The sequence below is a fragment of the Nyctibius grandis genome, chromosome 5, assembly GCF_013368605.1.
Source record: "Nyctibius grandis isolate bNycGra1 chromosome 5, bNycGra1.pri, whole genome shotgun sequence".
Taxonomy (NCBI): Eukaryota; Metazoa; Chordata; class Aves; order Nyctibiiformes; family Nyctibiidae; genus Nyctibius; species Nyctibius grandis.
The window spans coordinates 66,206,936-66,220,763 of record NC_090662.1 but is presented as its reverse complement, the minus strand read 5'-3'; the positions used below and the strand labels follow the sequence as shown (position 1 = coordinate 66,220,763).

The 13,828-nt window shown below is 38.1% G+C and overlaps 1 protein-coding gene across 1 annotated transcript; it reads left to right on the top strand.

Moving 5' to 3' along the window:
* The first annotated feature begins 473 nt into the window (after positions 1–473).
* Positions 474–13,376, top strand: DRAM1 (DNA damage regulated autophagy modulator 1). The gene is made up of 7 exons (XM_068402118.1): positions 474–625; positions 5,881–5,948; positions 7,282–7,424; positions 8,350–8,527; positions 9,629–9,687; positions 11,036–11,128; positions 13,332–13,376. The coding sequence occupies exons 1-7, from the start codon at positions 495–497 to the stop codon at positions 13,374–13,376; spliced, it is 717 nt and encodes a 238-aa protein (XP_068258219.1). The 5' UTR covers positions 474–494.
* Positions 13,377–13,828: the final 452 nt, after the last annotated feature.

Here is a 13,828-nt window from a genome sequence, read left to right as displayed (position 1 = left end):
CCAGGGCGTGTGCGCCCAGGGGAGCCGGCAGCGACCGAGGCCGCCCGGGGCCGGGACCGGGGTTGTGGGGAGACTTTCTGTCGTCGATCAGAAACTCTCCGAATCCCTTCGAGGTGCCGCCACAGATGAAAGGCGAACGGGACCACCCCGGCCGCCCCCTCGCTCCCCAGCCGGCGGGGCCGTTGGCCGTTGGTCGCTATTAGCCTGACCGGGCGGGGCGGGCGCTGGCCCGCAGGGGCAGCGCTGAGGAGAAACGACAGCGAAGGGAAGGCTACGGGCGGCGGGGGATCCCGCGGCGCTCGGAGGTGGCAGCGCCGCTGCCTGGCGGGGAAAGACACGTGTGGGGCGGGCGGGAATCGGCCGGGGGGCTGTGGGTGTGTGGGTGCGCCCTGCAAGTCCTCGGTCACGGTCCGTGACTTCAGGGCACCGCCACGGAGCCCGGTCGGGCGCTCCCGCCCCAGCCGCTGATCCCCCGGGCAACGCAGGCGCCGGCGATGCTGTGCTGCATGCCCGGCGTGGCTTTCGTCCCCGCTTTGCTCGTCAGCTGGTCCTCGGCCGCCTTCATCATCTCCTATGTGATCGCCGTGCTGGCGGGACACGTCGAGCCCCTCGTCCCCTACATCAGGTGAGGCGGGGGCGGCGGTGGGAGCGGCTGAGGTGCCGGCGGGGCGCGGGGGGTGACGGCCGGGCTGTGAGGCGGCGGCTTAGCCAGGAGGTGCTGAGTGGCCCCCTCACCTCCGGCTTCCCGGCTCCTTCCTCCCGCGGCCGCGGCCATCCCGGCGCGGATGTGGGGTTCCGCGGAGGAGGAGATGCGGCCGTGGCAGGGCCTCCCCGTGAGGGGAGGGAGAGCAGGGACCCGCCGTGGGCTCCTGTCACCCATCACACCTCTAGCACCCAGGCCTCTCTGAGAGCCACAGGACCCAGACGCTGATGGACGTGGTAGAAACGACCTGAAGCAGTTTTCTGCTGAAGCCATAATGTGCTGCAGGCCCGATCGTAGCAAAATTTAAAGAGTAAATGGTGGAAATGTAGTTTTGCTTGTGTAAGTTCAGAACTGGGCCAAAGTGCACTGGATGGTAACAGGACTTGAAGCCTTACAATAGGTTTTGTAGGACACACAACCCCACAAACATGCATTTTTAAGATTTCAGCATAGGAACAATGGGTGTAAAAGGCTCCCTGAGAGGTGACTGGCATCTCTTTTCTATAACCTTAGTCATTTAAGCACAGTTCTGTATAAATCGTTGTTTACATATTGATTATGTTAATATTTAAATCTGAACTGTGAAATACTACTATTTATCTCTTAGTAGATTAAAGGTAAGCCAGAAATTCAAGAGTGGTCTCTGATATATAGAGGATCTAAAAAAGATTTTCAAATACATATTTAAGGATACATCTAGACCTAATTCCTTGAAGGACTTTATGGACATGCATAATTTCAGAAGACTGCTAACCTGATTTGTACATACACATAAATTTGATAGAAAATTACGGTCTGTTATCATAAGCAAGTGAGATGGTGCAAAGGACACCACAACCCATGAGAAAGTTGAGCTTTATTCAAATTGAGCCAAAGAAAGTTGGGCTTCGTGCTTACATTAGCAAAACTTTTTAAGATTATCTGCCCAAATCTGGACTCAGCTCTTGGAAAGCCTTGTTCTTGTACATGCACAAATATCCTACTGCCTTAACAATTGTGGTTATACTCATGTTCTTCCCTGATGATATACGCAGTTTTACTGACACAAAAGCGCTTGTAGCCAGTGCAATTTATCCACTATTAACCAAGAAAAATAAACTATTTGATGTAATCGTGTCCACGTTCAGCACATGGTTTGTTCTTAGATGGATTTTGAGGTCCTGTAGTAAGAAATTTGACAAATTATGTTTCTTCTGTTGCAACTTACACCACATCCTTGAATAAAATGTATGAGAGAACAGGATATTTTTTCCTCCATAATTGTGTTTGCAGTCAAATTTTTGACAGCACAGATATCTCAACTGGGTCATTCTTATTAAAGAGGTAGAGCAAACCTACAGGTCACAGCTGTATAACTCTGATGAATGTATCACAGCTGCCATAGTTGTATCAATCTAACTGAATATCTCACTGAAAAAATCATTCTTATCCTTTAACTAAGGAATCACAATAATTGTCCACATACCCTGAAAAATACCAAGACATAGGAGGCTGTGTCAGTGGTTAAAAAAAAAAAAACAAACGTTCACATTTCAGGTCCTCTGCCTTTGCTAGTAAAGTTTTTTAAAAGACAGATGTCTTGTTTATTTTACGTCCTTTTAACACAACATTTGGAGTAAGGATATACATTGACTGTTGGTGAACAATCTCTAATAATTCTAGAAGCATATGGTCTAAGCATATGAGCTTTGTAGAAGGTGCACTTGGGAGTAATACAACGATTCCTTTTAAGTACTCAGGCCAATAGCCGTGCCATAGTTCATATTCTTTTTTTGTAGGTCATTGCTTTAGCCTAAGAAGCTGAATCATGGGATTAAGAATGTGATTTAGTGAAACTAAAGTGATAAGAAAGAGGAAGAATGTTTCAGCATTTCGGTTGTGCAATATCTTAAAATGAACTATAAAAATTAAGTACAGCTTGTATGGGGAAATTCCAGTTACACAAAGGAGAAATATCTTGACAAATTTTAGTTCAACGTTTGTGTAATTCTTATTTACATTCCTCAAGTACCCTGTGTATGCCTTGAGGTAACTTGTTAATTTTATTTGTTTACCATGTAACAGCTGTCACAGTGAGAGAAAGACCACATCTAAATTTGTCATTGAACCTGTGCGATGCCTTATCAAGTAAACCATATAAATACATTTCTGGGTAGATAAAAATGAATATGATTTTTTGTGTTTTCTAGGAGCTGAGGCCTAAAAGACGATTAGGGTGTGCCCAGATTTGTTCTCTTGCTCATACTACTCAAAATCCAAACTAATTTGGATGTGCTGGGGTGGCTGTGTGGTGGTTTGAATTCTCAGTGAAAGAGTAACGGGAATTTTCCTTAAGATACTTGCTACCAGTAAGTACCTCTGGATCAATCAGAATCCCTGTAGGCAGAATATAATCTTCCTACTTTAAAAATTTGGGACTTTGGTTTGGAGAGAAATAGTTTGTGATGGCTATGGAGAAAATTTGATGATGATTAGCCTTTTGGCCCTAAAATATTTATTCCCTGTCTTCTTTACCTTCTTCTTATTCCATTCTTCAGAAGACTGACTGACTGTAGAGTTCTACTACATGAGATGGTGACACAAATGCTGTCATTTTCATACTATTTTCCTTGTCTTTTCCATGGTGGTTGTGCTCACCTATGCACCATTGCAAATTAAATGAGCACAAGTTTTTGTTTCATGTGTGACATTTTCTTTACTCTTTTTTATTAGAAGACAGTAACTGTCACAGAATACTTCTTTTTTCTTTTCCGAAAGCAGCAGAAACAAAAATGTATCTAAATCTTCATTTATCTTCAGGGATTTTTTAGTGGAAAATATGGCATTAAAAAGACTGTGTCCTTAAAAATCCAGTGCAGTACTTTGTAAATACATTGTGGATATGATATAGTATTCTTGGTATGAAATTTCTTGAAAGCCTACATCTAAGATTATTAAGTTTAAAAATCAACAATAGCAAAATTCACCTATAAAGCTTTAGCTTGAGAAAAGCTTTAATTAAAAAATGAATGGAGTTCAGTGCCATTTCAGGTTATTTGGATTGCTCTTATGCTGTGAAGTGTTCCAGGACAAATAGCTTTCTTCTCATATGCTGATTCCATTCTCTTCTCACCTAAAGTCCTCCAAAAGCTTTGAAGTGATCACAGTCCTGTACTTAGCATAGAGCAGTTTCTGATTTGCAAAAGTCCTTCAAGATTGTCACAAGAGGCCCACTTTTTAAATGGAGTTCTTTGTTGTATTTATGAAAACACTCCAGAAAAATTAGGAAAATATGTGAAGTTCAAGGTTAAAAAAATGGGCTAAGTGCAGAAGTGTCAAACAGAAAAATGAGAGTTACTGTACTGTTTTCATCAATTCCACTATCAAAGAGAAACAAGACTAACACAGAGTACGAGCTGGAACAAGTCTTCAGAAAGCATTACAACAAGAAAATACAGATGAATTACAGATTCTTAATGCCTGAGAAGTTGTAAAAACTTGTCTAAGAGCCTGGTCCAAGCTTTTGTTGTCTGAGAATTTGGAACCAATCTAGTCAAAAGAAATACAAGATTTTTCTCTATTTTTTTGTATCAGCTTTTCATAGAAAAGTATTCTCCATTCACCCTAAGCTTCCTCCTGTTCTAGGTAAATCGTCTTAGCAACTGATTACACAAATGCTTCTGTAACATAGAAGGGGATTGTGAGAGAATAGAATTTCTAAATAATTAAATCTTTTTATGTGATCATACTCTTCTGGCTTGAAATTAACAAAATCGTCAAAATCTTTCTTTAAGAATCATTGCTTATGTAGAGTGCTTTCTCTTTTGAGTGCTAAGAGTACAGGCATTCATGCTGAGCACCTGTCATTTTGACTGCACTAGGTGGTAGGTTCGGAAGTTTAGCACTGAAAGCTAATCCAGCCTCACTGTTGGAATGAAGAATATTCATCTTCTTGAATCACATTAAAAAAATCTCTAGCTAGTACCTACTTGTTCTGTCATACACCTAAGACAAAGTTTCTTTCTCAGAATCTGTGCTCAGGTTCCACTGACCTTTGGCATTAGCTAAAATGTTTACATTTCTGACAGTAGAGTTCCTTGGGTGCCTCTGTTTACACACACAATCGTGCCTCTTGGTACTGGTGATAATAATACCCAAATTATGTAAAGATTTATGAGCTACATGTTTTCCATTGGCTTGACCAACAGAGCCTAATCAAATAGATATCCTTGACTGGTTGTGCGTTAGACAAGAAAAAATAGTGTAAGGAGGTGATGGCATCACAGTATTCTTATTTCAGCAGAGCACTCACCTTGTATAAGAGAGTCCTGCTTGATGGGACTTGAACCCGTTTACTCCCAGGAGTATGTCCTTCCTGTGAGGAAAGGGCACTCTCTGGTATGGTTGGTTGTGTGGGTGTTTGCATATAGGTAAGCAGAAGAGGGAAAAGAATTCTGTGATGAAGGTATTCCATTTTCTCCATAACATGTATTTTGTGTATATGACATTTTTCATATGTATGTACGCATGTATGTGTATGTATAAATTATGTAGATATTCTTACAGTCATGCTTTGCCTGTCTGGCCCAATGAACTTGTAATTATCCCCTATAAGGGTGAATTGCTTCAGCAGAAGAGACTTACAACACCTTGGATCCAGAGTACTCTTAAGCTGTATCTACATGCGTAAATTAAACAGTGCCTAGGAACGCTCCCAGGCATTGGAACGCAATTGCTCTCCTGGGGTAAAGTCCTTTCAAACAAATCAGGAAGTTGAGCCACATTCTCTCACATCTTAGGATACTGAATGACATTATATGTGTTTTTCTCTATCACAGTGTTAGTTTGGCACATAAAAGAAATGTCATTTCTAAAATGTCATTTATGTAATCATTTATGTCATTCATGAGCGAAGTATCGCTCTGTCAAATCTCTGCATATTGCAAACAGAAAAGGAAGAAATACAGTTCAAATAGTGTGCTCTAAAAATACGATTTCTTTCTAAAAAGAAAGATTCAGTAGTACAAATGGAGCATAAGTGTGCAGCAGGTGCCATTCCAGTTTATATATTCAAATGTCTTATGCACATGGCAGCAGTTCACACAAGTCACATTTCTTTTGAAGTTTATCTGTATTTCTCATTTATGCTTCATGGATCTCAATTAACTTTTAATTTCTTTTCTTTCTTCCTGCTTTAGTGACACTGGAACTAAACCTCCAGAGAGTGGTATCTTTGGTTTTATGATTAATATTTCAGCACTTTTAGGTACGTATGAGGTTTGAACACTGCAAAGAAATTAAAACTAGCAAAAGCTGTCTGCTTACATTGTAGTCCATACAATATTCTGCAGAAGTACTCCACAGTCAAATGGTAGTATCAGATAGATGAAAGTAATATCTAGAGGGCCAGGTCCTTAGGGTCAGTAAGTGCAGGCTTAGAGGCACTTCTGTCTCTTAAGAGCACATCATCAGTGCAAAGTAGTCAACGCAGCTGGAAATAGGAAGTGGAAGAAAGATAGCATAATTAGTTTGCAAAAACCTGTTTCTTTGATGTAGGGAGACACTAGGTTCTAGGATGCTGCAGCGAAGGGAAGACCAGTGTTGAAGCAACATCTGGTTTCCTCTGCAAGATGCGTACTCCTCCACTAAATGTCTACTGGCCTTGAATCAGGAAGTTTGGCATTTTCTATTCACTTCTAGGGGGTGGAGGATCAAGAACTGTGTACCTCTGTATACATGTAGTCCATTATAGCCTTCATGCAAAGTAAAAATCACATATCTTACTTTTTCCAAGAGCCTCATTCAGTCACACTATCTTGATGTGTTTTATGTAACCTCATAGTGCCTGGACAAAGTACCTGATTTATTTTTCCAACTGTAGATAGACTGAAACTATATTCTGTGTTATTGAACTGTGGAATCCAGTCTACAGCGTATTATATCCTGATGAACCACGATCTTCTGATTCAGTAGAGGTTTTTGTTAGGAGTGAACTGCATATTGGAGTCACGTAGGCCGCAATAAAATCTGTGTGTAGTGGTTTGGGGACTCTGTTGTACTAAAGAGCATCCAGAACTGGCCCAAAAGCTTTGAAAATCTTTTCTGGATAGACAGCTAGTTATATTTTTTTTTGTGTTTACACTCTACAAAATGTATTAATTCTTCAGGGCGTCCATTATAAGGAGATGTAGTTCTGGTACAAGACTGCATATCAGGGCAGAAGAAATTCTCCCACTTCTGTCTTATGGTTCATCTCCCTGTAACAGCTATTCCTAATGTGGAATGCCAATGCCTCTGTGCCTAAAACACACAGAAGAATGAGATTTAAATTCTTGTTTTCCTTGAAGTGATGTGCAGTTGTTTCTAGATAGCATTAATGCGTGATGTTGAGACTAAGAATAATGTTAAGATAATTCTATCTGAAAGTAATACATCAGAAATTCACTATCATCTTCTTCATCCCAGTAGAGTTAAAGGCAGTATTATTTATTGTATTATGCTTATAATTTTATTCTGTATGCAACCATGTTACAGAGCACAGTATTAAAATGTAGGCAATACATGATCATTGAAAAAAATATGTATTTTTTATTTTTCAGGTGTAATTACAATGTGCATCAGATATTTATTAATAGAGAAGCAAAATGAGTCATCTCACTTTGTTGGGTCTTCATGCAACATATTTTCATTATGTATTGGATTGATGGGCTGTATTGGAATGGGCATAGTTGCAACTTTTCAGGTATGACCATAAATTTCATATCATAAATTAAACTAAAGTTGTTTCACCAGTTAAAAAAAACAAATAGTTCGCAGTGGTTAACATTATCCCAGTGTGAATACTTGGCAAATGGAGTAAGAATGTCTTTCTTGCTCCTGCCTTTTATCAGTAGGTTTAAAAAGACAGATTTGCTTTCTCCCTATACACTAGATTTTTTGCTTGTACAATTATGTCAGTAAGGGGTTTTGTGTGTGCTTGTCCTGTAACGTGTCTGTACTGGAAAACTTGAATAAAAGTGGTTGATGGTGTGGGGAAGAGTAAGAGGGCTGGATAATTAAAGAGACTGACAGTATAAGACCTTCATATAAAGAGCTTATTTTAGGGAATGCTTTTTTCTTTTAAAACATATAACTAATTTTCTGCTGACTTATTTCCTGGAGCCTTGTGGCTGGCTGCTGGTGGGTGGGGGATGGAGCTATAGCAGTCACTACTTAGAACAGCTCCCATGAAACTGTACCATTAGTTAAGAGTATGGCCACACAAATGCAGAGTAGACTTTCAATGCAAAAGGATGAAAATCTTTGGCAGGGTAAAGGGAAAAAGGAGTTATAGGAACCTCTGAAGAGAAACACAAGCTGGTTCCCATTTGTGGAAACATTAATTGGTAATAGACCAGCTGTTGGACAGCACTAACATTGATCTATGCTTTTATGTGAACACGGGAAAGGACTTTGACCTGGTGGCTTTGAACATGGTTAGTTTACGTCTCTGAGCTACTCTTTCTCCATTTTCTTTCATGTTCCCTGTGTAGACTGTTGGGAGAAGGGACTGTTTCCTACTGCTTGAACATGCTGAGCATTATGTGGCTACTGTCTTCTCAGGGCTCATTGATACCTACCACTGTACAAATAGTAGCAGCTAACCATTGTGCTGATTCTCTTTCCAGGAGCTGTCTGTTCCCAGTGTCCATGACATAGGAGCTTTGGTGGCATTTGGCTCGGGTGTTATATACATTACACTTCAGTCTATAATCTCTTACAAGTCCTGTCCACAATGGAACACTTACTTTGTGTGCCACATAAGGATGGCCATATCTGTAATATCATGCATTGCTTTCATTCCCAGTATCCTTTATGGTGTATCCCATGGTTTTCCCTTTATGCATTCACGATTTTCCTTTTAAGTTAAACCATTGCTGATAAAAGATGAAAATGAGGTTACAATCTTTGCTCAGGGCTCTCTAATATTTCTGCTATAATAATGCATATAGCATGTCAAGACACTATTAATAGCATGAAGATGAGTTTCAGGGTCTTCTAAAAAGCTGTACTTTTTCTTTCAGTGGTATATTTAAATCCAATGCCCCAATGTTCTTCATTGACTCATACGGTAATGAAGCTAGACCAACTTTCCAACCTCCTTAATTTGAAGGAGGGTCTGGAGAAAGACCTGCAAAAGGGGAGCACCACTTCTAAAATGAACCATGGACATATAAAATGACTCGTGGACCTACAAAATACAGTTGGCATACACAAGATTTCCTTCAAGCCTGAGCAGATGCTTTTGATCATGTTGGTTGGTTCTTGGCTTCATTAGATGCCTCCCCTAGAGACACAATCAACATACTTATTGGCTTTTCCCACAGCCTGCTGAAATTAGAGCCATTCCTGATTGAATGGCATGAATCATGGAAAATAATTCCATGATTTTATTGGTCTTTAGGTGATCTGCCAGTGTTGAAAAGTGGTTGCAGCAGATCATCACATCATCCAGCCAGCTACAGCCTGCTTTTGGTTTCAGCAGCTGTGAAAGGGATTTTAAAGAGGGCTCCAGTCCTGAGAGAAAGTTGTACAAATATATCAAGGCGCCTGTTGTGGACCAGTGGAAACCAACATGGTTCCCCTTCCAACAATGCAGGACTCTGCCTCCACAGTTCTCAATCATGAATGTGATCTAAGTTTTGGAGTGTCTCCCCTTACCCTCTGTACTTTGGAAGAATCCACAGAAATCTTTATTTGTTCAAAAATTTGTTTTGATTGCTGCTGTCAGTTGCCTTTCAATAATATGTTTCATTTACTTGTCTTCGTAATACTTTGACTTGATATTCTGGTTGTTCAGGATCTCCTGTGTTACAGAACAGGAGAAGGGGTGTTTTTTTGTAAGCAGACATTTTCACTATTACTCACTAAACTTTTATAGTTTCCTTTACACTGTGTTTTTCCCAGTGATTGTGTTTGCTTCACAAATTTCCATGACAAAAATTGATTGGACTCCAGATGAAAAGGTAAAATCTCATTAGGTAGCCAACTTACTCTGTATCATATTATTTAAGGTATGCTGTTATGTTTATCTAAAAGTGTATAGCATTACAAACACTTCAGAGACTTCAGTACATTATCATGAACAGATTTGTGAAATCTCACCAGCTTGTGCAACGCCGGTTTCCAGTTATTTATTCATTAGAAAACCATCTGCGGCTTGAGTAAGAAAACTTGTCACAGATGGGTCAGTCTTCAGAGAGTTAGACTTTCATTTTAACCAAGCATTTGAAACTTACCCATAGAAAAAATTGTAAAAAAAAAAACAAACCTGAAAATGATTTGTTCTACTTCCTTTTATAGTCACATTTCTTGAAAATGAACTTCACACATGAAACAAATGTGGACTGATTTGATTCTGAAGTTTTTGAGGTTTTTTTACAACATCATTGGTTTTCTCAGCTTTTTCATCATTCTTTATTAAATAGTCTTTACTATTGTGATAAACATTGGGGGGTCTGACCTGAAGCATACTAAAGACAGTATCAGGTATTTGAACTGCTTTCAGTGTTCTCAGAATGATAACTATGAAGGTAAGTTTTCTTTTTGGACAAACTTTTCCATATTCCAAAAACAGGTTAAATAATGCAGAGCGTGTATCCTGCTTGAAGAGCTTAATAAAAGCAAACTTTGCAGGTGTACTTCAACCAAACAGTGGCAAGGCAACTGTGAGATAAATATTCACAAGTTAGATAATCTTAGTAATCTCTACCTCTTGAGGCTTTTTTTTTAACTTGAGATGCAAGGATGAGAAAATGTTTTTACTGAAACAGATGGCATATTTGTTGATGGCATGTTACAAAACACTTTATGTCATTTTACATAGGTTTTCTATGATGGTCTACTTAAAAACAAAGGTCTTGTCAGGAACTACCATAGAAGGATAGCCGTCCATTTTAAAATATTGCAAGAATTTACTGTAGAGGATGGCACTATTGAACTCAGTGGCTCTGAGTAAAAGTTTTGATTATATGCACTTTGATATCCTTCACACAAGAACTAGATTTTTTCAAGTGCAAATTATATTCAGCCTATGTTTTGATGTTGTGTTAATTGTAGTTTTGTTGTACTATTTTTTATGTTAGTGCACAAGGCGTTGCTTAATGGAACATATGCAACCTTGATAACTATACTTACTATTCTGTAAAAACTAAATCTGAATTGACTTTTATACAACAGGGTATTGGGATGATGAGTCATAAGTCTTCGAATATTTGTGGAATTTACAGAAGGAAATGTCTGCTTTTATAGCATTCCACATTACTTTGTTTAGCTGTTTTATCTGAAAATTTATTTTATGTCTCATTCCATCAGGATTATACTTATCATTTTGTGAGTGCAATCTGTGAATGGACAGTGGCCTTTGGTTTTATCTTCTTCTTTTTAACATTCATTAGAGATTTTCAGGTTGGTATCTACATATTTTAGCAGTGACTAAGAAATGCTATCAATTATATAACAACAAATGCAATAGCAAGTTACCATTCTTTAACTCAGCTAGATGTACCAAAGCTATACAGAAACAACTTTTATCAGTCACAGAACTGATTTCTGTCTACCTAATGAGTATTTTACCCCTGTTTTTTGGAACATAAAAATCAGTTTTATAAATCAGTTTAATAGTTTAATAGGTGACTGGTCTTGAAAATTATTCAGTAAATTAATATATTCAGTAAATACCAGTCTTTTTGTAGAAGGAGGCCCTCTAAAGGTGACGTAATACCAAAATAAATGATGCAATTAAAACTGCATTTCTTTCTACCTGAGGGATTTTATATAATAGTCCAATTCATTTCAACCATAGACGTTTCATTTCTTTTTAAAAATTACACATGTTGATATACGTTCCCTCACAATGCGAAGAACATAAAATACTTTTTGAAAAGTATTGACGTGAAAACTTCTGGTTTGGATAGCTGGATCTGTTGATGCATCAAGCCTGACTTTAAGGAAGTGAAAATATTAGTTAAAAAGAAAACATTTCTATATGATTTGTGAAAGGCATGCTTGAACTTGCTTTACTAAGCTTTGCCTCACCAACTTTTGTTGTTTACACAGCACGTTCTAGCTGCGGTCTTTTGTGGGGTTTTTGTTTGGTACAGGGATACAGAATGTTGAAAATACCAATGTGTGAGGCTTAAGTTTGGCAAAAGAACTTGCAAAAAAAAATTAAAAAAACATTGCTCATGGCAAGTGCCATTTCAAGATTTGAGAACAAAACCTCCTGGATATTAGTGTAAGTGTTAGGAGGATCATGGCCTCCTTATCTTTCTCAGATTTCTAGATGTTTATTTTCCCCATAAAGTAGTTGGATCTTTGCAAGACTGGAGTAGAGAGCTTAAGGTAAAAAAGACTGAGAACTGCTGCTTTATACCATAATTACAAAGATAAACTAACTCAGTTGCAGTCACTGTAGATGGCATACCCCATATGTAGGTCTTTCATATATACCATTGCCTCACACAAGTCCCAGAAAGTCGAAAACTAGATCCAAGCACTTGCAAAACTGTAGAACTGATAATCGAGATCACATATGTGAGCCAATTGGTACTGTGATAAATTGCTGGATACCATATCCAGAATTCATGGAGGTGGGAAAAGAGGAAAAATAGTGAGAACCCTCTAAGTCCTCTGGCATAAAACCAAAGTTTGACACCAGATCATGTAAAACTTTGTAATTAATTTACTTGCTTCTTCACTTACGTGATTGTTCAGAATCGAAGTGGTTATTACTTATATGTAATCTGTACATAACTTTCATAAGCATATACAGAAATCGATTTTCAACTAAGGATTCAGAGTTAACATATATTTTGCTAACTGATAGCAAACATTTCTACACTTGTTTACTTTTGACTAATAGTACTGAATAGACCATGGCTGTAGGGTTTCCCTTATCAAAAAAAAGCAGCTAGGTTCTGTAGAACAAAACGCTTTTGAGAGAAAAGTAATTGCTCAAAATTACACAATGCATTATCTTAAAGGCATATAATTGCCTTCTAAAACTGACAAAAATGTTGAAGTACCATTCAGAAATGCATCATTAAATTTACCATTTTGGGGGAGAGGTATTTATTGCCAGTCCCTCAGTCTCTGATGTCTACATATATGATGGTATCTGTTTTATCAACAGTCAAACTCTTCCCTTGGAGATACATATTTGCAGACAATACTGTAGTCCTCAGAGTAGCTAAATTAGTTGATAAGTCTGCTCTAGATCACAGATCCCAAAGTGTTCAACTTTGAAAGTTTAACTATATATAAATATTGTGAATATAATAAATAAGAGAAAGTGATGGAGTTAGACTAAATAGAAATGCAGACATATAAATTCCCAGCTATAAAATAGCATGAAATCCAATGTTAGTGTTTGACAACGACAGAAAGTTTTTTAAGATTCTATCCTCTTTTTGTCCTAACCAGTGTACACATAAAGCCAAACTATTAATTCAGAAAAAACAACCATCAGACTAAATAAGCTTTCTTTTTCTTTAATTTCTCACAGTGTGTATTTCACTTAAATATTTTTTGTTTTATCTCCTTATACTTTATATCACAGCATTGCAAAGTTAATTTATCTTAAGCTGATCTTGTTTTATTTTTCTTTTAGAGAGTTTCTTTAAGGATATCAACAGAAATACATGAAGACTCCTGATAGTGGAGAAAATTATATTTTTTATATATGAATATTCTAGGTTTCTTTTTACTTACAAAAAATGTTGCAGAGGGACAGGGATTTTCAAAGTTGTTTAAAGAACCCATGCCATTAACTCCGCAACATCTGTAACAGCATCCAGTAAAACATTTTAAGAACTCGCGGCAATGTTCCTGCTACCTTTTTGCAATATTTTGTAATTTTTATACTGTTTGATATATAAAAAATACTGTAATAGAAGCAATCTGTAGAAGCACTTGAATGTCATTCAAAGAGTTTTGATCTCCTCAGCTCTTCCCTTTTGGACATATCCATACTTTTTCATAGTTATAGTCTGATTAGTAACATTAGTTTTAAACTTGAGAAAGTACATTTTGCAGATAGTTAGGAAAGTCTAAAGACAATGGAAAACACTAAAGCTGAATTCCTACGCTGTTAAGTTGCAAGAACTG